The sequence below is a fragment of the Clavelina lepadiformis genome, chromosome 4 (assembly GCF_947623445.1).
Source record: "Clavelina lepadiformis chromosome 4, kaClaLepa1.1, whole genome shotgun sequence".
Lineage (NCBI taxonomy): Eukaryota > Metazoa > Chordata > Ascidiacea > Aplousobranchia > Clavelinidae > Clavelina > Clavelina lepadiformis.
Window position 1 is genome coordinate 10830695 of NC_135243.1, and position 26497 is coordinate 10857191.

The 26497-nt window shown below is 36.1% G+C and overlaps 2 protein-coding genes across 4 annotated transcripts; one reads left to right on the forward strand and one right to left on the reverse strand.

The window, feature by feature from the left end:
* Positions 1–165: 165 nt before the first annotated feature.
* On the reverse strand, positions 166–8746 carry LOC143452128 (transcription initiation factor TFIID subunit 4-like). 2 transcript variants are annotated; one of them, XM_076952989.1, is made up of 16 exons: positions 7681–8746; positions 7300–7481; positions 6721–7033; positions 5618–5694; positions 5392–5493; positions 4527–4595; positions 4378–4458; positions 4015–4146; positions 3718–3903; positions 3303–3541; positions 2219–2388; positions 1945–2078; positions 1490–1615; positions 1184–1369; positions 1052–1081; positions 166–930 (listed from the first exon to the last, which is right to left on the reverse strand). In XM_076952989.1, exons 2-16 carry the CDS (start codon positions 7306–7308, stop codon positions 823–825), a joined length of 1962 nt encoding a protein of 653 aa, XP_076809104.1. In that variant the 5' UTR covers positions 7309–7481; positions 7681–8746; the 3' UTR covers positions 166–822. The 2 variants fall into 2 exon arrangements, with proteins under 2 accessions (XP_076809104.1, XP_076809103.1); XM_076952988.1 differs by having other exon boundaries at positions 6721–7481; positions 7681–8742.
* A 4161-nt stretch (positions 8747–12907) lies between these two features.
* LOC143451762 (protein LSM14 homolog B-B-like) lies at positions 12908–25310 on the forward strand. Of its 2 annotated transcripts, none has more exons than XM_076952488.1 (10): positions 12908–13183; positions 18556–18734; positions 20807–21023; positions 21326–21434; positions 22579–22805; positions 23379–23531; positions 23628–23805; positions 24127–24343; positions 24426–24542; positions 24697–25310. In XM_076952488.1, the coding sequence occupies exons 1-10, from the start codon at positions 13063–13065 to the stop codon at positions 24709–24711; spliced, it is 1533 nt and encodes a 510-aa protein (XP_076808603.1). In that variant the 5' UTR covers positions 12908–13062; the 3' UTR covers positions 24712–25310. The 2 variants fall into 2 exon arrangements, with proteins under 2 accessions (XP_076808603.1, XP_076808602.1); XM_076952487.1 differs by having other exon boundaries at positions 12912–13183; positions 24632–25310.
* The last annotated feature ends 1187 nt before the right edge of the window (positions 25311–26497 follow it).

Sequence of the window (26497 nt, forward strand, 5' to 3'; positions counted from 1 at the left end):
ACTATGTGCAATGCCGTGGCCACCAAAACATGTCTCCACCTTCACCTACCGCAAGGTTGGCCTCCCCAAGGCAAGAACTAATGACGGAGCCCCTTGCCTATTTCTAATAAATTAATGCATATAACTCTAATCTAACTACCAGCTCCTTGCAAATCAGCACCCAGCTAAGTTTCGGGATATATTTTCACCAAAACATTCTCTTTCGAAACAAGTTGAAAATTTACATTGTGATTTGCACAAAAAAACTGAACTGTTAATTTTGTTTTGGTCCCAAGCAGCGCGGGGCCCAACGCAATCACGTTACCGAAGGGCCAGTCATACCTTACTGACAACAACGGCGATACAAGATCTTTTGCACTCAGGCTACAGAAATCTTCCTTATAGAAGTTATCTTAGGTACTTCAATATAAACTAAGCTCTCCCACATGCCTAGAAATCTAAAGACATTCCCAAAATACTTTAACTCCATTATGCGATTTCTTGTGGTGATAAATATTAAGCCGCACACAAATGTCATACAACGTTTAAAATTAAGTGCCACCCTGTATCAATTTTGAGAGAAAAATATGAACGGTACATACGCAAGCAAGTAAAAAACCTAATGATAAACAGTTTGTGATAGAAAAGACAACATAATGCAACTATTTCGAATTCTTATTCAATAACAGTCATTTAAACGCTACGCAAATTTGTACTGTGTCGTCGCTGCGGAAATGGTAACATTGATCCAGTATCAACTATGACAGTGATATTCCCTTTTAAGTACAGCAGACTGGCTCATATTCATGAAATGTTCCTCGAATAAATGAATCAAATCCGTTGTTATTTGAGATAAGACTTGTAAAGATGGGTTGACTTGCACGTTTCTTTTTCGTTTTCCATAACAAATATGAGGTCACGAAGATTAACACGTTTAGTTCTTGAACGAGTCTGTAAATCGTAAAAAGTAAGAAAAAATAAACCAGACAAGGGTCAAACTACTTTCATAAAAAAACGTCCGGATTAAAATTGATAGTAATATTTTGAACTACATACAATCAGAATTACTCACAGGATTCCGAGATGTTGTACCCATGTGGTTCTGCAAAACAAAATATACGTAATTGGGACTTAGTTAATTGTCAAAATAGAGATATTTGCTTCAAACATCCAACAAGAAGGCAAAAAAATCGTTTTGACGTACTTCAATCAACCCTGATGTAGTCGACATTGGGGAATCGATCCGGGCCCTTTTCTTGCGTGGACCGATGGCATTACGAGCAGTTTCATCCGCGTTTCGAATCTGCATTTTTTCAAGTTCCTGCTGCTGCATCTCTTTTGCTCTTTCTTTTAACCTCATTTGTTCTGGATTATCGTTTTTAGAGCGGCTCTGTAGTTAAAAGAAATGCAGAGAACTAGAGATATTGTTAATATTGAATAACATAAATTAAGCCATAAGAGCCAAGATAAATAACAAACCACAATCATTTGGTCAGAAAATATTAACAACCTTCATTGCCCTCATTAAAATATCTCGTTCAGCTTCGTCGTGCTTCTTCTTCTCGATCTGGTCAAGCTCTTGTAAAAATTTTAGCTGTGTTTTTACATCCCCACATGCTTTATAGTGTTCTTCCTCCTACCACAAACACAACATCATATTTATAAACAAGTTTCTAAAAATTGCAACAAAACTGTTCCAGCTGCCAACAATGTTCCCTCTAATTTTTCACGAGTCTGAGCAAAAACACTAACTCCCTGAGCGGTCCTTTGGACAACTGTGAGCAACATCAGACGAGCCACGTGCGCACTGTGGCCATTATTGTGCGTTTATTTTATTTTCAATTCAGGTTGGATTATTTTCTTGTGCGCAGCACAGATTTTCTGTGCGCGGAGACCGTGTCATCAGTGCGCATTTGCGCACGCACGCAGCTTAGAGGGAACATTGGCTGCCAAGTGCCCAAACACCTTAAAATTGACCATCCTGTGGCAAACAACTCCAGATAATTTATGGAGAATGTCTTTTATTCTGGACTCAGCTGCACATGAAAGAAACTTAATTGCGTCTGCATGTATATGTTGAATCTGCGGATTTTTGGATGCTGCAAAACAGTTGTAAAGTCTTTTTATTCTGTACAAAAAGCATTCATCCTCAGTAAAATTTCCTTAGTAAGTTCAATGGAACTAAAATAAAAGTATGTCCCTTGTCCTTGTACAATAAGATTGTATTGTCATATCTCACCTATTTCAGACATTCTTTTCTGAAGAACAGCGCGATTAAGTACACTGTCATCTTCACAGGACCGAGTCTGTGTGCCAACAAGATCTGAATTTGTAGCAAGAATTCGTGCACTTTCTTCTAGGAGATTTACACCAGCCATAGAAGCAACATCATTAATGTCGTCGTCCTCTCTGCGGCAAAAAAACATGTTGTAGAAATAAAAACACAACTATGAACACAGCAACGTGTTATTGAAGTCAAATGCATACAAGCTAACCAAGACGGTATATCAAAAGCAATGATTTTCTTTAGGAAAACACTTAAAGTTGGAATGAAGTGCAAAGCCCAATGGAAAATAAAAAGTACATAGGACAGATAATGTTTATACACAGTGGTAGTAAAGCAGTTGTTGCCAAAAATCTGTTACAAAAAAGGCAAATTTAGCACTAATTACGACATATGTAGTGGCAACAATGATGTCAAAACGTGAACCGAATGTGCATGACGCTAGTTTTTGGTTCAAACACGAACCAAACAATTTATGTGAGAAAAAAAGAAATAGGTATATATATAGCTTATACCTACAAAATTGTATAACAGGAATAATATCTTGCATTTATTAAGCCTAACCTAATTTACACTTGGTGTATTATATATACTAATTTTACGGGTAATTGCTAAGCTACTGTTTAGTCCTGGCTGTTGACAATGGGCCTAGTCCGAAAACAATAATTGCAGTAAAGACTCGACGGCCTCACTAGCACATGTGTTGTCACCTGTGACGTTTCTATGGTAAAGATAAACATCACCTGTAACTAAATCATGCATCTATCTACAAATCCATATTCCACTGAAAATGCATGAGCTAACAGCTAACTTATTACTACTTGGTTCGAACACCAGTTATCAAGCATGTCAATTTCCCATTGTCATATCTTCCAATAGTGAGTACTAATTTTGTGATATACAATTTTTTGGAAAAAATCGCTTAAGTCATATTGTTGACAAAATATTTTGTTCGTATTTAGAATACAAACTGAAAACTCTGTGAAATATGGTCAAGTTCTTTTCACATTTGTCCCTCAGTTTAATGCACAATATTTACTTGTAGGCGCCTCCTCCAATTGCTGAAGTAGCACCCCATTTTTGAGCTCCTCTTAAGGGGTTTACAGTGAATGGCTTTATGGTTGTAAGTGAAGAAGATTGAGCTCCTGACACAGCAGATGGGTGCGGAGCATGGAACTGAAGTTGGGGACCATCAGGGGGAGGGGTTTGAAGTGAAGGATGTTTCAGTGCTGGCCCCACTGAGCTCACTCTAGGAAGACGGATGTCAGGAACATTTGTCTGAGAAACATAGGACCAGTTTCTGGTAATGACCCAACAAAAACTATACGCAGCACACTATCAATATACAATTTCTAAGTTAATCTAGATAATTTATTAAAGATAAAAACAAGCAAAGATATAGCAATAAAACATATCTTTAAAATTGACGTTGACAGTTGATTTAAAATACTTACTCTGACAAATTTATTGAACGGTTTTGTGACTTTTGGTACAGTTTTGGGCTTTGGTGATGCTGGAGCTTTGTTGGCATCAAATTGCAATGATGTAATACGATTGGCCGCCTGTACAACAGCAGCAGGAGGAACTGCACTTACTTGGCTTTGTTGCATCATAGTAAGCCTCAGCAAAGGCAAACTTTTCTACAGAAATCATGCAAGTAAAGTAAATTAAAATCCCTCAACTACATTCATATTACTAGATTGTTTTTTAAAGTTCTGCATTTACGCATTGCATGGAATGTAAATTTACACCTTCAAAAACGGAACTAAATATGGCTGTGGTGAAGACTTTAACTCAGTTTGCAATTGCTTTGTGAAATCTTCTGGAGCAATTTTATCATCAATCAGATTTTGAACCAATGTCTTGACATTGCGAACGGTTTCCTAACATCCATACATATCAGTTAATAAACTACAGAAAAATCCTAACAATCTCTAATCAAATCTATCTCAATAGACATAGAACTATACCTTATGCATTAAAAATGGTGCATTGCTATTTTTAAATTAACTTGTCAGTGGTATCAGACCATAAAAATTATTTATTTCCAATCACTAACGAATTAATAACATATAAAACAGATTTCTAATAAAAACATTTATAAGCTAACTTACCTGGGGTTGTCCTCCAGTGGAAGCTAGTTTGATAAGGGTGGTTAAAAAGTTCCGACACTTATTGACATTTACCATGTCATCCTAAAAACGATGGTTTATTTAAAATAAGGGCACAATGTCCATATTGGATTGAATTTTGACATGCTTACTTGTGACAAATTCACAGGATTAGTGGTTGTCAAGGGAACTTTTACTTCTGACTTTGAAACAGCATTCATCTAAAGTTTAAACATTAGAACTTTTTGTTACCTATTTTAACTCAACCATGTTACAGTACATGTATAACAGGGGTGCAGGTGCCACCCAATGAACTTGTCCAAGATTAATTTGGATTAGCCTAACTCAGGTATAACTTTAAAAACTTCAGCAATATCGCATATAATGCCAAATCTCCTGATGTGAAACAAACAGTTTAAAAAATTTAATGGAGGGGTATTCAGTTAACCTTATAATTCCATGCGATATACATCACAGCAATTTTGATTGTGTTTGGAGTATTCGTTTAGAGATGAATGCTGGATGTTAAGATTATCAGATAAATGCGACTTTAACATTTCAAAAATTTAATGGGTGTGACTTAGTGCAACACCCAAAACGTTTAATAAACACTTTCAAAACTACTGTATTAGCAAAGCCAATGAAGACGAACAACGCATGTTATGACGTCATAACTAATCGTTTAAAAAATCATAAGGCGAACAATGCAAGCATGTTTCAGGTTTATATCACCAAATGAATACAGTTTAGGCTTAAAGCAACTCGCTATGCTTAATTTAAGAAAGTATTGTGGTGTGCCAATTGAAAGTTTAAATAAAGCCTTGGAATAATTGCTATTCATTTATACAGTATTTATAAAAGAACTTGCTTTAAACCTAGTCACTATAACTTGATACTATTAACGTTTTGCACTCTACCTCCATTATATTTTCAAAAGTAGACGCCTATGATGTATAACGTTAACGATGATGCAAACAAAGTTTTGCTTGACGAAGCATAGTATCATTGATTACTCACCGGAGCTACAACAGAAACAGTTTTGCCAACAGTTGTTACTAGAGTGGAGTTAGTTGCCATAGCAATAGTGGTAACTATTCTTGTGGCTGGCGTGACCATTGGCTAAAATAATTCAAAAAACATTTGTGTATTAACTTTCACAACAGTGATTGATAATATACATGCAATTAGCAAAATCTGTTAACGAAATATATTTTACTTGAACAAAGCTGTATATATAAAATACCTGCTGTGTGTTATTTGCTGTGTGATGTCCATTTACTAACACAAGCTGACCACTTGAAGTTCTGGTAAGCACCATTCCTATATCCAAACAAATATTCCGCTTAACACTCAGCTCTAAGTAAAAACCACTAGTATATATATCTATACCAAATTAATAATTTTGTTTATTTTTTATTTAGATTACACACACAAACACACACACATATATACATCAATGTTGCGATGATTAGAGTCCCATTTTCAAATGTTCTTGAGTCAATTGTCTGAAAAGACTCCACTTGACTTGAGTCACAATAAGACAGATAAAATGATCAAAAACCTGTGCTCTAACAGAACCAACACTATATACTATGACCTCCTCGGGACCAGACAATTTCAGTGAAACTATTTTTGACTAGTGTGAAAAATAGTCTTCATCATATCGTACCTAATTTGGTAACTGTGGTAATTGTCTCATGATGTAATGGTTTTATTTCAATATGTCTTGCCAGAATAAAGGTATGCACGTTGTTGGGGCGTAAGGATTCCAATCTTAAAGCAATAAGTGGTAGGCTAAAATACATCTGTTTATGGAACGAATTTCGAAGTCAGGCTGCAGTCGTAAACATAGAAAATCGCATGCTTATATATAGCCAGCTAAAGTAAGTAATCGATAAGGGAAATACAAAGTGAAATGTGTTAAAGCAATAGTGCCCAAATGGCATATTTGTAACCAAACGTTTCGAACAAACGAAAAAATGGGTTAAGTGGATTCTAATGCAATAACAAATTACAGAAGTCAATCTTAAAGAACAACTATGGTTGCTACCAGGTATAATAATCATTAAAAATAAGGCACAATTGGTGAATTCGTGAATGTATCGAAATGTATCAACTCTGTATCTGAAATAACTTGTAAACCACTTTGAATTTAAAACCACTTTAATGAACAGCAATCACCTTGACACAACAATTCGTGTGACTCAACTCAAGTGAAAAATTGTATAGGTTACATCTTTTACTATACATATGTCTAGCTGATCAAAAAGGATCCGCTATTTCAAAGGAAGTAATAACATAATATGGTACTATGAAAGCCTGAAAACTTAGTTAACAAAGGGGTACCTGGTGGAATGTTAATATTAGTGGCCAATGGATTTCTTGGGGTTTGTGAGCTTGTTGGCAATGTGACGGCATTATTCATAACTTGAGGAGCTGCAGGGCTGACAACAGAAGTAGCATGGGTTGTCGCTACTGAGTTAGCGATAGTTGGTCGAACAGATTGTAACTGGATATACTTTGTTGCAGCGGTTGTCATGGTTGGAGTTTGTTTGTTGGATAAAGCAGTACTTGAGACATTGTTTACATGAGCAGAATTTAAAGTTACATAACTTGAAGTTGAATTACTTAATCCATTGATTGTAGTCATTTTCCAAACCTTAAAGAATAGTGAAAAAATCTTTATCCCCTGGAAAACATCTATAGTGACAAAAATCATATCTCACATTCAAATCAAATATCGTAGTAATAATGTATCAGTATCACAGTAATGAATCGGCAGTGCTCAACAGAAGCGAACAACATCAATTTAAGTTATAAATCATTTGTCACACTTTGATATCTATGCAATTATTTTTTCTATAACCAATGGGAATCTGATTGCTGACTTTTTTGCACCTATAATGCACCAAACTAATCTAAAACCTGTTTCATAAGACACAAGCAGTGTCAGCTCGGTAGAAGATCGGTTAGAGTTTCTGGCTCATAAAAATACCATAGTACAAAAAATCCAGTGAGGTATAAACGATGCTTGCTTCTATCCAGTAGTTCTGATGAACAGTTGAAAAATAAGCCAATACAAACAAAAATTGTATATTCACTAGAACCTGCAAAAAAAACAAGATCATTAATTGAGACTCAAGTGGAGAGAAATCATTGCCGAGGTTAAGTTGTGGGAAGTCTTTCCTCAGTCTGAGGACAAACATTATTGAACAATACTGCCACATGACTATCGTACAGCCCAAACAAAAAGTGGCACTCTATTTATGCTACAGAAAGGAATATATAACAGATACTCAGACATACCAATACCATCATCATGTCCAAACTCCTTAAGTAAGTTAAGTATATGAGCTTCGAGATGTAGATCTGACCATTGATGATTTATTTGTTTAAAAGTGGAATGACATTATGTGTAAGGACAGATTTCATAAGTAATAGGCTATCTAACTGTAATAATGAATATAGATCACCATCTTTCATTTGTAAATCCTTGTTCTACACAGTTTTACTAGTTATCTTCTATATGCAAAAAACATTATAGGTCATTCAAAGACCCAACTTCATACTTCAGGGGGGCACGCCTCCCCCCTAGAAATTTGTCCATCAAGTCTTTATAACCATTTACAATTTAGTAGTGGGAAACAAGATTAATTTGGATTAGCCTAACTCAGGTACTAAGCTTTAAGGAATTCAGCAATAATGCATATAATGGAAAATTTACTTTGAACTTATATGAAGTGGGCAGTTAGGTTTTGTTGCTTTAGTCTTTAAACCATGAAAAAAAAAATCAACCCGTAAGTAACTGAGCTTGTGACATAACAGTTAAGTCAGAAATTAAGTTTGTGGCCCTGAATATACGTGAAAAGGCTGCACAGCAACAACTCGTAGGTTGACTGCATTTGACATGAAGCAGACTGTGCTAAAAACCTTCATTACCCTGTCTTTGTATTCAATTTTGTGCAATCGAGTTTCAAAAAAGAGCTTGTAAAGTGGGGTATTTTGTTACAGGTGTAAATGAAGTAAATCAAGACCGTGCTAAATTGGGTTTTACAAGTTCAAGTTCATCTAAATTTTATTTTTTTTCAGGTAAATAATGGAAGGTTATTGTAATGGAATCTGCAAAAAATGATTAAACTTTTATTGCGATTTTTATAACAAACTACAACAGCATAGATGCGTATGCATGCCATGTAACTCCTAAACGTAGAATTAAAAGTTGTACATACAACCAATACCAGACCTAAGTCAGTAATTCATAACAAACTACATGCCATTGTTCATCTAAAAATTCAATATACAGTAGAATCCTCTATAATGGCTTTGTATATAATAGTGGTTCCCAAACCGTTTTATTCCTCACACCCTTAGAAAACATTTGAAGTGTTAGCACAACCCTTGCTTCCACAAAATGTAGCTTTCAACTTTTGTGGCATATAATTGACAATAATTACAAAGCTTAATGGATGAGCTGTTACGAATATTTAGTAAAAATTACTTCTTACGCTACCAACTTTTTTCAGTATATTTTATGCTGGCAAAACATTGATCAATCGACGCCGGTGCTTTGGTTAAAAGAGGATGATTTTTCGACGAGTACAGAAGGTTGCAAACGCAACCATATTGTTCATACCATAAATTCGCTAGTACTACTTCTGCAAAACTTTCCTTCAAGCATCACCCAAAGATGTCAGGTAAATTGAAAAAAGTTGTTGCAGTCATGTAGTGGTAGAAGATTCAGCGTCAAAACCGTAACATATGCGAAAACCAGCAGTGTGCTTGGAAGTTATGGGAAGTTTTAAAGAAGCTAAACAAAATAATTGTGCCTAAGCTAAATTTGATTGGGAATAATCAACTGACAGTATGCGCAAGCTCGCTAGCTGACCTGTCTCCATACCGCCAATATAACTCTATTCTATACAGATCGTCTTCACATCTTGTGCATATTGTGTAAATTATTAAGAGGTTAATGTGCTCTTGAATAATTTTTTTCAATGTATGCAACTTAAATTAGTAAATATATTTTTAAATGTATCCCATACCATAACCTACTCTTTCATAGAAAACTAGTAACTTTATGTGCTATTGATAACAATGCACTCTACCTTTTCTGCACACTGGCTCTGCCACATATTTCGGAACCAACCAGAGAAAAGTGGTTAAAAACCTTATAGAAAAGATAGTTCCATGAAAATCAAAGGCAATTAAAGGCACTGTATTTGCTGAAATTTTGTGTTTCCATGGTTTTGTTGAACTGTTCCATAATGGTTAAAAAAGTGAGTTTACGGCACCTTAATGCTCAAAAGGATCACTTTCTAAATTATTTTTCTAAGAAAGTGCCTAGACATGTCCATGCCAGTCTAAACAACTAAAGGTAAATCGATTGAGCTAATGAATTATTTCAGTATCCTCCCAGCGAGCGCATGAGTAGCAACAACGACGTTCTTGTGCCACTAAAGTCTCATGCGTACCAGAGTGTGATCATTCATGTGACGCACCAGCTAGGGTATGGTTGTTCATGCATAACTGAGAGTTTGCTAATAAGTAGCAGCCAGCGGGAATGAAATCATACGTTACAACCACTCGTATACCATGTAACGTCAAACTTTTATTAGTTGCCCCGACATGTATACATGTCAAAAAAGCTAAGATACAAAAACAGTAGGCAACGTACGGCAGTTTTCGCAAGGAATAGTGCAAACAAAATTGTGGTATGGCATGCACTGAAGCCTTGATTCAAACAGTGTGAAGATAAAAAAATTTAGCTTTCACGTTGTTGGTCATACCCTGTTCGAGATCGAGAAAAAAGCATGTAGCCACAGCATTGTCCTGACCTTTTCGCCATTGTTAGTACGCTGTGTCATGATGGCCATTGACAGGTCTGTATTTCAAGGCAGGATTCGCTGAGATCGGCTCAAGTGTGCTCCTATTCAATCTTTCTGCAGTGCATTTCCAGGCTAACGCTTGCAACTATTAGATTTATTTACCGAATCGATTTAGCTGTGGGCTGCATAAATTTCCATCGATTCTTATGGAACTTGTTCATTTGTTGTGCTCAGGGCTCATTCGTAACGCTTCAATAATCCTAAATATTTTTTAAGGAGTTGCATGTGACCTTTACCCTGCTTTGAATACGTTTTTATTTGGGCTTTGTGCAACGTGTTGCAGTGATTGTACTCGCTTGCCAAAACTACCAGTATTCATAGTCGAATATATATACTAATAAGTTGCATAGAGCCGTTGACTATGTGTTTGTGGTCCTTTCTTAATGACCCTGCAAAATGCTAGCAGAAAGTTTCTGGCAGAATTAAGTGAGCCAACATTTTTTTTAGTAGATAACTGTAACGTTCAAATTTATTATAACAAAATATATGAGTTTAATTACTACTGTATTTCTGATGACTAACACCTTACACGTTGAATGTGTTAGGTATTAAATGCTTTTCACACAACAGCAAACTAGCGGTGTTTGACACTTAAGTGTCCTCACATCATGCAACGGTCAAACAAATTTTGAATTCGGGGAACGATGACCTAATTTGGTTACATGTGTAATACATTTGAACGTTATCATTTTAAAAAAAACTCACCTTACTTAAATCTGCCACCTTGATGTTTATCAATATCAACAAATAAAAAATGTCCACATGACATTATATACCATTCCAACAAACCTTTATGTGAAGCTAAATTTAAACCACTAGTGGAAAGTTTACTTTAAATTTATCTCAAGTGTGCAATAAAATACAGAATAGGCCATTGACATAATCAGCCAACAAGTAACACTTTTGGGGACAAAAAATTATACGGTGTCAAAGAAAAATTTGCAAACAGGTACAAAGCAAAATTGTTATAAGCTAGAAAGCGGCAAGATAAGCTCATCAAAATTACTTGGTATTTGCCCCAGACAAAATGAGTCTTTATTTCATTTTGTAAAATAACACTACACATATAAGCAACTTTTGCTTAATGTATTTTGCTTTGTTGTTGTTATCAAAAAGGAAAAATATATGCTCAGCTTAATGGTTCTGGTGTTGCATAGGCTATATGGTTAAAGTATCCCAAACAGTTATTCACAATGGTTGACAGAATCGGCAGCACAATTCTATGGCGTCTTACTTTTTTCTTAATCCCCATCTGGTACCACCGATCTGGTATGACCAGTTTGGAATCCGCTGCAGGTGCCACCCTTTACACTATGGCTGACATATAACGTAGGTCTAGTATTTGAGTTGAAAGTAATTTTAGTCTATTATGTAAGACAGCAAGCTCAACTTAAAAGTACAGCAATTTTCAGCAAGAAATCGTGCGTATTTTTGGTGTAATGAAGTGCACTGAAACCTCAATGTTTCTTTATTTTTTATAAATTGGCGATCAAATAACCATTTTTATTGTTTATTGATGATAAATCGACGTGATGGGTAAAATATTCGGTTTGCAGGGACCATATTTTCCACTATGGATAATCATTACGCCTATGCCTCAACATTGCGAATTTTATAGATTTATCTTAAACATTTATCTCAAATTCCAATACTAAGGATTATGATATTATTTAGGCAGTAGGGATCTGGGCCTAAGCTAGTTGATAAAACCGTACTGGTAACAACTTGTATGCTAGACTCGGGCGTTGTTTACTAGCCTATCTCTGTTGCTTCAACACTGCCATTTACCTAACACTTATTATATTGAGGTACACAAACAAAAGTCTTTGTAATACGTGTATTATTGTACAGCAACACATGTAGCCTAATTTGTGCGGTAGAAAACAAACCCTTCTCCAATTAGTTAACCCGTTGTGGCACTAACACCCGCCAACACCGACTGAAATACAAAAATTTTGCATCGCCATCTCTGGAATCTACAGCGCTTAAATATAGTGCGCATGCGCACAAACATTTACAGGGATGAAATTACTAATTTCCTAGGGGAGTATTTTCGCAACAGATTAATTTTCATGTCACGATTCATTTTAATTAGGGCTGGGAAATTAGCCGATTTTCTTTAGCCATTAAGTTGTCATAATCGCTAATTTTCATGCCACGTTGTTAATCGCAGGCAAAACGGAAGTTTATTATTGAGAAATGTAATGAAAAGGGTTGAAAAGGGTCAGCAACTTATACCATGCTAGACCACAAAGTTTGTCAGAAAAAAAAGTATTCAAGCATCAAAATGATTAACAGAGACTCAAATGTCTTTGAGTCAGTGGATTACCAACAATTTTGCTCCAAAGTCTGTCTGTTCTCAATATTATTGAAAATAGAAGTTTCACTAACAAAAATAAGTAGGTACACCATACAGTTTTAAGGTCGTTTTGAGGTTCTGTTTATCAAAAAACTGAAACCATCTTCAGCAATTAAAAGAGCTCAGTTCGTTTACTTAAGTAGTGAAAAGAATTGGTTTGCCCACCAAGCGCACCGGCCCTGTTTACTGCTTTTTTTCTTTTCTCGTGACGCAAATAAAGGCTTGCTGTGGCGCTCAAATGATTATTTGTTTAGTATTTTCGATTGGGGGCGCTAATGTGTCGTATCTTTGACAGTTTCATTTTTTCTCACTTTGTTCTGTTAAATGCGTGGAAGTTGTCAATTTCAGTTTGGTGATTGTTGTAGGGTGTCGAAGGTTGAACTGGTGTGGTATAATTGTATCTGAGTTGATCGTTAAACTGATACCACTTTGACTATAGCTGAAATGTCTTCAGAAAGCCCGTATATCGGGAGCAAAATTAGTCTAATTTCAAAGGCCAAGATTCGTTATGAAGGTGTTTTATATACCATCGATACGGAAAATGCAACGGTTGCCCTTTCTAAAGGTTAGTATAATCACAAATGTTTTGTACTTGTACTTGATTAGACATGTAGGTTGACTAAATGATTAAAAAGTTAATGACCGTACCGCGGTTACCGTGCATTAGGTTTGGGACGAGTCAGATCTTAGGATTCTGCTGGGTATTGGCCTATTTTCTATTGTACCGTGGCCTAGTAATTAGCCTCATATTTGCCAAAGTCATTTGGATAAATACGATATGAAATATGACTGTATATAGCCGTGTATCAGCTCCTTAAGATAAAAATATCAGAGCAAAAAAAAACGCAAGGGAGTTTATAGCCAAGACCTACAGGATCTAGCATACAAGTGCACAACCCAGGCTGCTGCAGAGTATGGCAAGTAGCATGGGTTGTTACTTAAAAATTTACTAACTTTAGTAAAAAATGATGATCTAGTTTGCTAAAATAGAGCCAACAGTACTTAATAATGAAGGTCATTTTTAAAAAGATTTTGCAAATAATTTGCGTTTAAACATTATTTTTGTAAACCCAAGCAATTGTCATGTTACAAGTTGGGTTTTGGCAACTTCAGGATAAAATTTTTTCCTTTGGTTCTAATACGAATAGATTCGGGATTTGTTCATGTAGACCAGGGGTCGGCAACCTTTTGCTAGTCACGGGCCAAATGTTGAGTGTACAACTCTTTGGCGGGTCAGAATTTTTTTTAATACTATAATTCACGCTCACTTCAGTATATTACGCTACATTGCTGCAATCTCAATGATACCAATCCCAAAAAGAGCAAAATATAGGGTCTATCGGCGGTATTGCGGCCACATTTTTTCTTTCCGATTTAAATCTCATATTAAATACGTTTGCCTGGGGCTAGCAAAAAAATTTTTTCACCATATTGTGCAGAATTTAATCTACTTTTTTACTATAATTTTATATTATTTTCTGTTGATGCAAAAACGGAGCAAAACGATTTCTTCCAAGACTACTTTTTCCGGGTAATTGCGGACACTCCTTGCAAATGCGGCCACACATCTCCATAAATGCGTCCGCATTTCCCTGCTTTTGCGGACGTATTTTTATGAAGAATTTAGCCTTTTACAGTATTGCCGTTTGTTGTGTGCAAGACTGAAGAAGAACATTGGAGTTACAAGCAATGCAAAATAGATTGTTTTTATTCATTGATTCATCGAATAACTGCATAATAAATATATGTATGTATAAATATTGTAAGAATAAGGGAGAAGAATATTCAGGTAACTTGGTTGGTGTAAAACGATGCGTAACCACTACGATTCGTTTTTACTTTTGCGTTTGTATAATGGACGGGCCAAGTTTTAAACGTTTTTTGTATACCTCACATATCCTATAAGCGTAACTTAACCGTAACGACTCTCGTATGTTTAAAGTGTAATGTAAAATAAAAAGCGAGTCATTACGCTTAGCCTGCATCGAGTACAAGAAAAATTCCAAAGGAATAAGGCGGCAAGCTTATACTCGTGTAGCCTACATGTTAAAACTTTATGGTACAACATGTTTTCTGATAATGTATTAGTTTATTTCATGCGACAAGAAACAATTCAAGAAAATACCACTTGAGAGTCGATGCTAATGAAAAAAGAACCGAAAACTTTTATCAGCACCATTTTCACACAAACATATCACATTACCACTGCACGTTTTCAATTTCATTAACCTCGATATTGAGGTTGGTGCATTTGGTGTAGTCCCAGAAATCACAAGCTACCCATGACGGTTCAACCGGACCTCTTTTCCACTTTAGCAAATAGCTGAAAGAGCTGCATTTAGCATTACTTGATCGTAAGAGTTCCTTGATTTCTTACTTGGTAACTCCATATTGCGCAAGTAGACCAAATGAAGCAAATAATCACGTGCAAACAAAGCATTTGATAAACTAGAATGACCACGTTATGCTGTCCGCATTTAGGGGGTTGTTTTGTAATTGTGATGAAACACAGAAAAATAAAAAAAAACATTGAAAAAAGAGACATAGACATCTCAAATTTTGTACATACACAGAAGAAGGATACAGCTACTCGTGTGCGAAAAAAGAATGAAAAAAGAGCAACATTTGGTGGAGAAACAGCAGTTTAGTTTGCAGAGTGAAAAAAAATTTTTGGCTGTTTTTCATATCGTTCTGGTCTCTGTTTGAGGTAGTCACGTTCTAAGGGTAATAACAAACGTTTTACTTGGAGTAACTTCCTGAAATTTGCTGGAGTTGTTTGTTAGGAATATTAGATAAGGCTAATTTAAAAAAAATTATTTTTCGTTGTAAAATTTTTCGGTAATTTCAGAAAAAAATTTACCGGCCGCAAAAGCGCCGTGGCCGCAATAGGGCCGATTGACCCTATGTATTCACATTTCAACAACACAGCATTATAAAAAAGTTTAGGTTAAACTTCGTGTGCATCTTTCTTTGTGTCTATAACGACTAGTCTAGTCTACTCTACAGACAATCTCGTACTTAGTACGAGATACTAGTCTACCGCCTTCGCACCAGTTTTATGGCGTAACAATAGCCTAGTACGACGTACTTATGGCGTAACAATATCACAATTTTTTCAAACAGTGCAGTTTGAAACTCAATAAGAAACAGCGGGCCGTATTCTTGTGATAACTAATTAATATGTCTCGGGCCGGACGATTTCGCATGGCGGGCTGTAGGTTGCCGACCCTTGATGTAGACTGACGTGATATGCATGTGTACCGAAATAATCTTCCCAGAAGCACATCCCCAGTTGTTGCTCAATTTAGTACCTCAATATTTAATCTGCTTGACCAATGAACTACTAAGTTCAAACAACAACATTATAAAATATTGTTTAATTTTGGATTGCAGAAGGCACCTTCTTTTCTCATTGGTGCAAAGTTGTTAGGTGGTGTTTTGGATATGTACCATGAAAGTTTGGTGTTCATGCCAAAAAAACAGGGTGACCCATAAAAATTTAATTTAATCTGACAAAGGTCAAGCAAATTTCTTAAAACTTGCTGGAGTTTAACTTCAGTCTTGGACACTTTACATAAAAGTCATGGTCTTTCAAAAATATGCTCCAAATGGGCTCAGCGACGTTGGAGGCAAACTTGCATACAGCTCGAAAAATTGTCAATTATGTACACGAGCATATTCCTCTTTGGGAATTTTGCTGTAATCCCTGCCTTTAGTTCACCAATCGTTTGGGGGTTGTTTGGTACACATCCTTGAGATACCCCCACAGATAAAAATCTGGAAGAGAGGAGCATAGTGTCTTTCACACTCCCTGCTGATCAAGTCTCTTGTGAAAGCGCTTTCTAAGCCGGGTAAAGGAATCATTTGATATGTGAGAGGCAGTTCCATCTTCCTGGCATCATTTTTCATCACGACCTATCCCTCTGCGTCATCCCAATAATGCCCAAAACTTTCTCAGCACTGCTGTATAGCGCTCAGTATTTGCAGTTTGAGTTCTCACATTTTCATCTTCAAACCACTATGGGCTGATGATGCCGATGCTATCCATGCCGTGTACTTTGTTGAATATAACGGCCTCTCTCTAACACATTCTCCGATGTGGCTGTATCCTAACAACAAAAGGTGTGCTTCGTCAGAGAACCAAACTTGTTCCAAGAAGTATGGATTGGCGTCTATTCACAAAACCATTCACACATGGTTACATGTTTTCCATGTCCATTGTCCATGTTTTTGCTTAATTTGGATCTTATAAGGATACAAACGAAATCTGATGTAAGAACATACCTCAACTTATAACTTTAAACGTATATTTAGTGGAAATAAACCAAATAGCTATAGGTATGGATGTGCAAAATATTTTTCGAATCGAGAATTTTGAATCCTATTTCAAAATAGTTCTGAACCAATAGCAATTACACTCATTTTTCATACATATTTGGTATGAGAGACTATGTGAAGTTCTTTTAGGAAATTCTTGATATTAAGTTTCGTACGATGGATAATTTAGTCATTTTCACAGTAATGTTATGTAAATAAACGATTTAAGAATGAATTCACACAGATTTTTGACGAAAGGATTTTTACTTTTGTTTAACTTAGACAGTTTCCTCCATCGCCTGCTTAATTAAGTTGAACAAAAGGAAAAAAGGGTTAGAGATTACAAAGCCGCCATTGGAATGCTCTTTTTACTTCTATAAATTTTCCTATGCATATAATCATTCTGGCTGTCCTATGTAGCTAGAGCAGGGGTGGGCGAACTTTTTGTACTGAGGGCCACATTTGAAAAAATGTTGCAGCCGGGGGGGCCGCACACTCTCATTACAAAGTAGGAAAATTTACCCGGTGTGTAAATAAACGCATATTCATATTAAACACAATTTTTGTATTTCACACTCAGTTACGTTTAAAGCTATGGCATAGCTGGTAGGCCTACGGTAGCCGCTACCGTATTTGTATTTTATGATCAAACAATGCGTGAGAAGTGTACGGCTAGTTGCTGAGAGCATGTTGCAATACATGCGCGACTGACGTGTGTGTGTTTACGCACTGAAAGTGAAGAGAAAAACACACTCGTAAAGGGAATAATATTTTGTCATGTAACCTGTTTAATTAACACAATAAGTGATGAGTAGGAGTTACTGCAAGTGCCGGCGGGCCGTAGTTTGCCCACCCCTGAGCTAGAGTATAGTTACTTGGTATTGCATGCAATAAACGATGCCAACCTTTGACCCCATATTCACCTTCTACAGCATATGTGTCAAACTCCCGGCCCGCGGGCCACATCCGGCCCGCTTCACAATAAAACTTGGCCCGCAATGTTATTTTATACATTGAACTATTTCCGGCCCGCGAGATCATTGTACAGTACAACTTACTTTTTGCAAGCAAGAAACAAGATTATAAATCGATTTATTCCAACGCTTGTAATCTGGGCTGCTTTTTTCTTTATTGTCTGTTAATTCTTTAATGCTTTTGCAAGGAGATGAATGAAACATAATGATGTAAGATAAGAATAATCAAAAACAGCCCAGTCAAAAATCGTCAAAAAAATCAAAAATTTGGTGTTGTTTCGCTGGCTGTTCCAATTCATGTACTCGTGTCAGGAAACGTTCAATCAAGTTTTATCCTTACGGCCCGCGGCGTTAAATAAGTTTTGCGTTTTGGCCCTTGGTGCGATTGAGTTTGACACCCCTGTTCTACAGGGATAATTACTACTTTTGGTTGTTGCTCGTCTGCTTTTTCAGTCTGGTGTGGGCAGTGTAAAAACGCCTGATTAAAATCTGTTTTTTTTTTTGTATTACCTGATTTGTATTAAGCTTGTTTTCATTTACAAGACACACTAATTAATGAAAATTTGTTCAAAACTCAACTAGTGCACAATTAAGCTGGCATATAACTCATTTCATGTTTTTTAAGATTTTCATATATGTTTAACAGTGCGTTCATTTGGAACTGAGGATCGAGAATGTGATCGACCAGTTGCTCCAAGAGAAGAAGTATATGAATATATCATATTTCGTGGCACAGATATAGAAGACTTAACAGTGTGTGAGCCTCCAAAGCCCACACCGTCTCCATCAGCAACATCGCTACCTCAAGACCCAGCTATTGTGCAGGTGAATTATACTGTGTAACTAGCAGGGTTGCCGACTTCAGTTTTTGCTTGCTCTGCAAATGCAAGTGTGAATTTAATTTAATCATTAAATTTGACATCATAGTCATGGATTATGATATACACTTCCTATGTATTATTATATCTACTTATCTACTATAATAGATTAATTACCTTATATCTAAGAATAGTCAGGAAGCCGAAGTATGGTAGTATATAGCCAAAGTATAGAGTATATATAGTCAAAGAATAACTTTTTCAACAAAACTGTATTTAGTGGTTAAGCAGTTGTTGCTGAATATGTATATTATCACATTTTTGGCACTAATTGTGACAATGATGGCAGTGATTGTAATATCACAATATGATATCAACTTACTTGATAGCTGGCTTTAAATCAGGTACAGTGCAGAACTGCCGACAGTAGTGGGCTATAGGCTATTGTATATTGGATGGAATATGAGTTATGATTTTGCAGAAAAGCGAATAGTTTCAGGTGATTTTGACTTTTTTCGTAAAGGTGACAGTACATGTACTATCAAAGATATTGACAAGGCTAAGCTCAGTGAGCTGGATTTGTAGCATTTATGTTCATCAGTATGATATTTTTCAGATCAATTGGAACAATGTAAAAAAATACTCGGATACTATATATTAGTTAGGCTCAGGTAGGCGTTCTGCTTACAAAGAATGCACCTTCTGAAGGAGTTAAGTGGTAACAGGATTCATTTATATAAATCTTGTATTTGTTTTGTGTGAGATTCCACTCGGTTTCACCGACCACCAAATGCCACACAGCTATTACCATCTATAGTAAAGGTGGTATTTTGCAAGTTCATCACTAAAATCAGTAGATCATCATCAAATTCAGTAATTACAGTAAAAATTACCTATAATGACTGTGAACATAGTGACATTTCATGTATAATGACACCCAGTGCAATATCCCATTTGTAAAGAATATATTTTACATAGAAACAATTTACTAGTGGAGACTTTGTGTATAAGAACACTTGATTACAGTGACAACACATGTCTGTCCCTCTATATAAGGACACTTTCATGTCAAATTTGATCGAAAATCGTTCATGAAAAAAAAACCAAAGCAAACAAAGAATTTTGATATTCTGAAAAACTAATTGACTTCACAGAAAAAATATGCCAATCAATCATTTTATTTTTCGTTAAAAGTGCAGTAGTGATGAAAAAGCAAGCCAGTGGTTAATAGTATGCACTAATGAATGGAAAAAAGTGGCAACGCCGAAAAGGCTTAAAAAGTGCTAAAAATATTTAAGGTAATAACTACATTCACTAAACCCAAAGCTAGTAATAACCACAAAATATTGTAAATTCATTGGTGTGTAGACTTGTACACATGTAGGCTATCACTTCATGCAGTAGCCTACATTTTCACAATATTTTAGTCCTTGTGTTTTAATTTAAGAACCGATTCAACAAGACTCGCTATCTAAGATCGTCTTCAGCCATTTTCCTTAACTTTGCCTATAATGACATTTGCACATAGCGGCACTTTGTTAGAGATCCCTTCAGGTGTCGCTATAGGCGATTTCTGCTCTGTATAGATATTTGTTTGTTATCAATTATTATTAGCCTATATTTTAGGTGCTATACTTTGGATATCATGATTGGTTAATGAATAAGTATAGAATAATTTAGTGGATGAGATCACCTCATGTAGCCCACATTGAATTACGGTATATTGATGATAAACATCCAAACAAACTTTATCACTTTTGGGATGCAGTGTAGGTTAAACATATTTGAGAGTGGTATAAATTAGGTGAAATATGGGTTTGATTGTTGGGTTGGACTCCTGTGATGTGTAAACAAATGTCTGCGTGAGTGCACTTTTTTAACATTTTTGCACTTTTATCTGAAAGAGGTTTTTACAACTGAAGAATATTTTCGGAAACAAAATGCTTCATTTAATATGCTTTGTATTGTTTATGAATTGTTACCTTGGTTTAATACCATAACATTTAAAAAAAATGAAAATTGTGTACACCTTCAATTGCAATGTTTTCTTGATACATCCATTGACCTTGTTTTCAATAGTCTGTTGTGACTTCACAACCTTCTGTACAACCTCCACTTCCCCCATTTGCTGGCGGGCTCCCATACGGCCAGATGCCACCGTCTTCATATCCATTCATGCCACCACCTCGCTTGCCATATCAAACTATGGCACCCGGTCAGCCACTGGATGCTCAAAGTAAACCTCCAAATGCACAATCTACATTGCACACATCTAGTCAAGCTTCATCTGCCAGAGGTAAATATCTTGACTCATTTTTACCATGATTGTTAACAGTGTTACCACTTACTAGTGTCTTCCAAGTCGCTAGGAATAGGAAGATCTATATCTTTTTGGTTCATAATGAAATTAGGCGTATTTTGAAATTAATTATATGGCAGTGGGAAATAATTTTAAGCAAAAAAACTTTATTTGACAGAAGTTGCCAATTTTCACAGTTATATAAGTTGCTGAAATATTTTCCATTTTGTTCAGCAGAGCTAAAGAAGCAGGTTATTAGACTAACCAGTAAAAGCACTTGACTAGTGGCTTCTTTCTAGGTGAAAAAGCTGCTTCTCCTGTATCCTTGGGTCGAATGTCACCAACATCTGAACAAGGAGTTCAAGCAGGTAGTCCATCTGCCTCACCACTAGAGCATAGCCAGCAAAGGTATAGTTCTATGCAGGGAGTAACTTTGACATTACCACTGGGCAGGTGAATTCTGGTCAGGTTATTTCCTCGATCAATTGTTACTTAAAATTCAACCACGCTTTGGTTAGCTTACATAATAAATGCAATGTCCAATTGAGCATATTTTTCTACAGAAAAGTGCCCTAACTGTATTTGTATAGATACAAACTTTTCCAAAGTGTACATTAGCAAAATCCTGTATGTTGTTAACTAACTGCATACTGTATTTACTTGATAGTAAGCAACATGTGATGGTGCTAAAATTTATTTTAAGCTACTGGTGATTGTAAGCTGCATTTAATTCTGCAGTAAGTCACAATGAAACATAAGGTACAGTAAACGTCTGCGGATTGCTGTCTACTCCAGCAGTTCTCAACCAGTAGGCCTTGGAGCATTTTGAGCTTGGTCTGGTTATTTATAATATTCATTACCGGACTATATCTACAATTCATCAAATCTCAGCCTGTTCCTTTATAAATTTCAGATGTTCTTTTTTATAATTTTAGTCTTGTTTTGTGATTAAAGCTGAGATGGACTGCTAGAAAGTAACGATTTGTAAATTTACTAGTAAATCATGAATCATTCCATTACATAGTGCTTCCTCGATTATCTGGTTGCAACACTAAATCCTATCCTGTATCTCAAAATTTTGAAATGGCTTCATATTCTCAAGGCAGCGTGATCTGTAAAAGAATTGTTTTATCCTTTAAATACAAGAATTCAATTTTTCCGATTTTTGATTTTTCGCTTAATTTCTAAAAAATTGTCCCAACTAGACCGGATAATCAAGGAAGCGCTGTAATTAACAATTCCATAACCATTTATGCTGAACTTTAAGAAGTAATAAAAAATGCCTTGACTTGCAATCAAATAAATATGGTATGGTTATGCATATATTTGGACCAAATGTGTGTTTGCCAGAAGGAAAAGCTGCAACTTCACTTGCCCATTAGAAAGTCATCTCCCTCTCAGATGATTATGTTAAGGCATATTTGTTTGTATTTTGCATTCGTTTGCTGTAGTTTGAGTGTTCAAAATCTGTATTGCAACGTTTATGATATAAAGTAGTATTGGATTCTTGCTGAGTCTTTTCGCTAGTAACTGAACAATTTTAATGTTACAGACCAAGTCATGAGAGCAATAACTATTACAACAATCGTAACAGAAATGAGGGTGGTGTCCATAACTTTCACTATAGTGATCATGATTCACGCAGGGGGCGTGGTGGTTATCGACAGCACAGTGGATATGATAATCGTGGAAGGAATGGTGAGCAGGGTAATCGAGGTCGTGGACAACGTCGTAATTATTATCGAGGACAATATGATCACCAATCGCAAAGTTACCGAGGTATGGCATTGGCATTTTGTCTTTATCCCAATCTTAACAACATTTCACCTTAATATGTATTAAAAGTATAAAGCCGGATTTCTCAACCGGGGTCTAATGGCACGAGTGAATGCCAAGCACTAGTGAGCTATTGTGTAGTAGTACTGTAGTAGGGGAAGACAAGGGAGAGCAGGACCCAAGTTTTCACTTTTTTTGTGATTGCTCTGCCAATTTAGCAACGCAAAGGTTACTGCACATACAGTAGTGAAGTAAAAGGTGCTTTGCAATCTATAATCTATACTTTTGGACCACGGACTTTGAGTGTCACTGTAAGGTAAATTGTGCCACGAACCATGAAAGGTTGAGAACCACTGGTATAGAGTTTGCGACATTTTGCTCTGTTTATACTTAAATTTCTGTTCACACTAGTAATATAATAATTCAAATATAATAATCATAATAATAAAATCAGTTCATACCGTTATATTTAGGATGTCTAATTTAAATGTGATTGGTCCCATAGGTTTTTTTTTTTTTTTAATTTATGTCTCTACATTGATAAGGTTAGTTGTGAAAGAGTATTGTTTTTTTTAGGGCAAAGGACTCAACGAGGAGGACGTAGATATACCCCGCGCAACGATCCTTTGCGATTTGACGGTGACTTTGATTTTGAAGGCTCTAATGCTCAGTTTAACAAAGAAGATATTGCAAAAGAGCTTATGGAAAAGCTGAAAATTACAAGCAATGGTATGTTTTAAAAGTTTTTCTTAAATCAAGCATTCAAATACAGCGTAAAACATATAAATTACTGTCATATTGAACTTCACCAATACATCAACTTAGTGGCAAAGGAGGAAAATAAGGTAAAAGATGGCACTACAGAAGAGAAGGTTGATAGTGGTTTAGATTCTGGCCACAGCAACGAAACTGCTGAAGATTCAGATGGAGAAGATTCTACATACTATGACAAATCAAAGAGTTTCTTTGATAGTATTACTTGTGAAACGAACAACCCAAGAGGGTAAGAAAGACAAAGAATTATCAGAAATTTAAATTGAAATATTTTTGTTGTCATGTTGCTGAAGACTAATATCTTTGAGGCTGTTAGCCAGTGATTTCTATAACGGCTTTTATTAAGTTTAAGACACTATTATTTATGCTCAAAACTTATACAAAATTGCGTCACGTGATAAATAGTGCTAAACCAGTGGTGAATATTTTTCTTGCAGTGTATTATCTTATAGTGATAAACTACTTCAGAAATATGGCCAAATGTGAAACAACTACAGTTTATTGGTATTGCGGAGTTTGAGAATATAACTATTGCATATTGTTTGTTTAGTGAGCGTATGTCTTGGACGGAAGAAAGAAAGCGAAATAACGAAACATTTGGTACTCCATGGCGAAGTCGAGGACGTGGATATAGAGGTAACCGTGGTGGTGGATATAGAGGTGGTCGTGGACAGTACAGGGGCAGAGGACGTGGTGGATATGATGGTAACCGAAGAAATAACTATTATTCTCGTGGTGACCAGGATTACAATCAATCTGATAATCGGGTAAACATTCAATAACTTTCTAAAAGAAGCCCACAACATAGGCCATACAGATTATAATGCTAGTGGTTGTGTAAAATTACAGAACGACGATGGCTATCGTAGAGGCGGTTACAGAGGTGGGGGCAATCGTGGCCAATCAAAAGGTCGTAGATGGGTTAATTATGAGTACAAATATGAAAAATCTCATAGTGAGAAACAGGTATATGTGGGACACTGATCAAGAATTATAATGGGCGTAACCATAATGCTATCCATACTCATTAAAATGTGTAATTTATCCTAAATTAGAGTTCTGATCCAACTGCTGTCGCTTCATAATTCCCTGGTGCTCGAAACGTATTCTTTACTGGCAGACGCTCGTTCCTTGAAACACACTTGACCAATGGAAGTTCTATTTTTTGCGGAGTGTCTCTTTGTAAAATCTTGTTCATTTTGATATGGAAACTTTTGTTCATCCATTGCTATATTTTGTTGAATGACTTCCGAAGACTAGTTTAGAGCACGTTTGTTCGCTTGAAGACAAGCACTTTCGTTCTGTTGTTTTGTGTGTTCGTATGTTATAGGTGTTTGATGCTAGTCTTAGACAACTTTTTCCGGAGTATATGTTGCCTAGTCTGACTAAAAAACTCGCAAAACGTGACACGTGTTTCTAGAACTTGTAGGAACTTGATGTTTCAGAACATTGAAATCATGTTATTGATGCGTACTGAAACCGATAAGGCGTGATAGATCTCTTTTTGCCATGTTCTTTATGTTACGTGATATTGTTCTATGGTTTTTGCATGGTGTGATTGTTGTCAAATATATCGTCATTGCCACTTATTCAATGGACATGTACAATCGCTACAGGCAATGTGGTTTTGACAAGCGAAGTGTTGCTCTTCTTCGAACGATATTCAGACAAAATCATCAAGTTTACCTTCTACAATGGTTCTTTTGTAAAAACCCAATAAATATGAAAATATTACGACAATGGTTGTTCAATTTTCTATAGATCTTGGACGGGGCAATACGGAAAGTAGTATCATGTTTGAAAAGATGTTTATAGTGTAGGATTAAGGAAACTGTTGCGATGTAATAAATCAGACCAATTGAAAATTTCTATGACATGCGAATGTCATAATGTATTATTTGATAATGGACGAAAACTTGCTAGATTTTGTTCCTTTTAAAGTACAGTAGGACTCGCCAGCAATGACAGTTCTTGTATTTCGCCACAACTTTTTCAGTTTCGATGAAGTCCCGTGTTGCACGCCGTACATTTAGGTTTGCCTGTAGTGTAGACAGTATATTTATGCACCGGTTTTTATCCCAGTGGTTCCCAAGCTTTTCCTTGTCACGGGCCCCTTCAAAAAAAAATTAAAATCAGCGTACCCATTCCAAAAACTAAGGTTCTAGATTTTGATGATCATAACGCAGATTAATTATTGTACTTGAAGAGACACTTTTGATTTATCAGGGTATCTTAACTTAGTTTACCTTATAGCGTACGGTAACGAAAGAAATTACGCTATATATACGTGTTGAGTTATTCCTGGTACACCACTGCGGCTGACTTGATATTAGTTTATTGATAAATAACACGTGCCGGGCACAGACATAACTTGATGCGGAGAGACGTCTCAAAAGAGTGTCTGTATGCCTCCTTGTCTCAAGGACGACTCACTCGAAATGCGAACAGAGAATGACCACAAAAAACACTAATTCTTTGGGTAAATAGACGTGGTGTCCTGCTGCTTTCTAGCGGACAAGGTGGTGAACGCTACAACCTGTTGAATTATCTGACTTTTGCTGCGTGCGGTTAAAATACTCTCACCTTTTGTCGGCCGAAAGGTTCTAATATTACAACAGAAATAGCTCACAAAAAACATTTTTATTATAAATGCTGTCCCCTCTCAATATTATGAGTAACCAAGAACATCAGTAATACTACTGCTTATAAGATGTTTAATGCATGAATTGCAACCACCATGACCAGCTAACACAACTCATCTGTTGGTTTCGGTGATTCATTCAGCTAACTCTGCTCGCTGTTAAAAGTACGAGCTTATATAAAGTGAAAGCGATGGAAGTAAAATTGCTCGACAAGAAAAACGCAGCAAGTCGTAGCAGATGCAGAGGTAGAAAAAATATTTTGAAAATGTGAGATACATA

Bases quoted from the DNA above. Each gene is read 5' to 3' on its own strand.
- LOC143451762 (XM_076952487.1), top strand. From the start codon at position 13,063: ATGTCTTCAGAAAGCCCGTATATCGGGAGCAAAATTAGTCTAATTTCA. The intron at 22,806-23,378 runs GTATGGCATTGG...TGTTTTTTTTAG, and splicing joins CCAATCGCAAAGTTACCGAG to GGCAAAGGACTCAACGAGGA. The intron at 24,344-24,425 runs GTAAACATTCAA...GTAAAATTACAG, and splicing joins ACAATCAATCTGATAATCGG to AACGACGATGGCTATCGTAG.
- LOC143452128 (XM_076952988.1), bottom strand. From the start codon at position 7,093: ATGATTTTTGTCACTATAGATGTTTTCCAGGGGATAAAGATTTTTTCA. The intron at 3,542-3,717 runs GTAAGTATTTTA...TATGTTTCTCAG, and splicing joins CGTTCAATAAATTTGTCAGA to ACAAATGTTCCTGACATCCG. The intron at 2,389-3,302 runs GTAAATATTGTG...TTTTTGCCGCAG, and splicing joins ATTGGAGGAGGCGCCTACAA to AGAGGACGACGACATTAATG.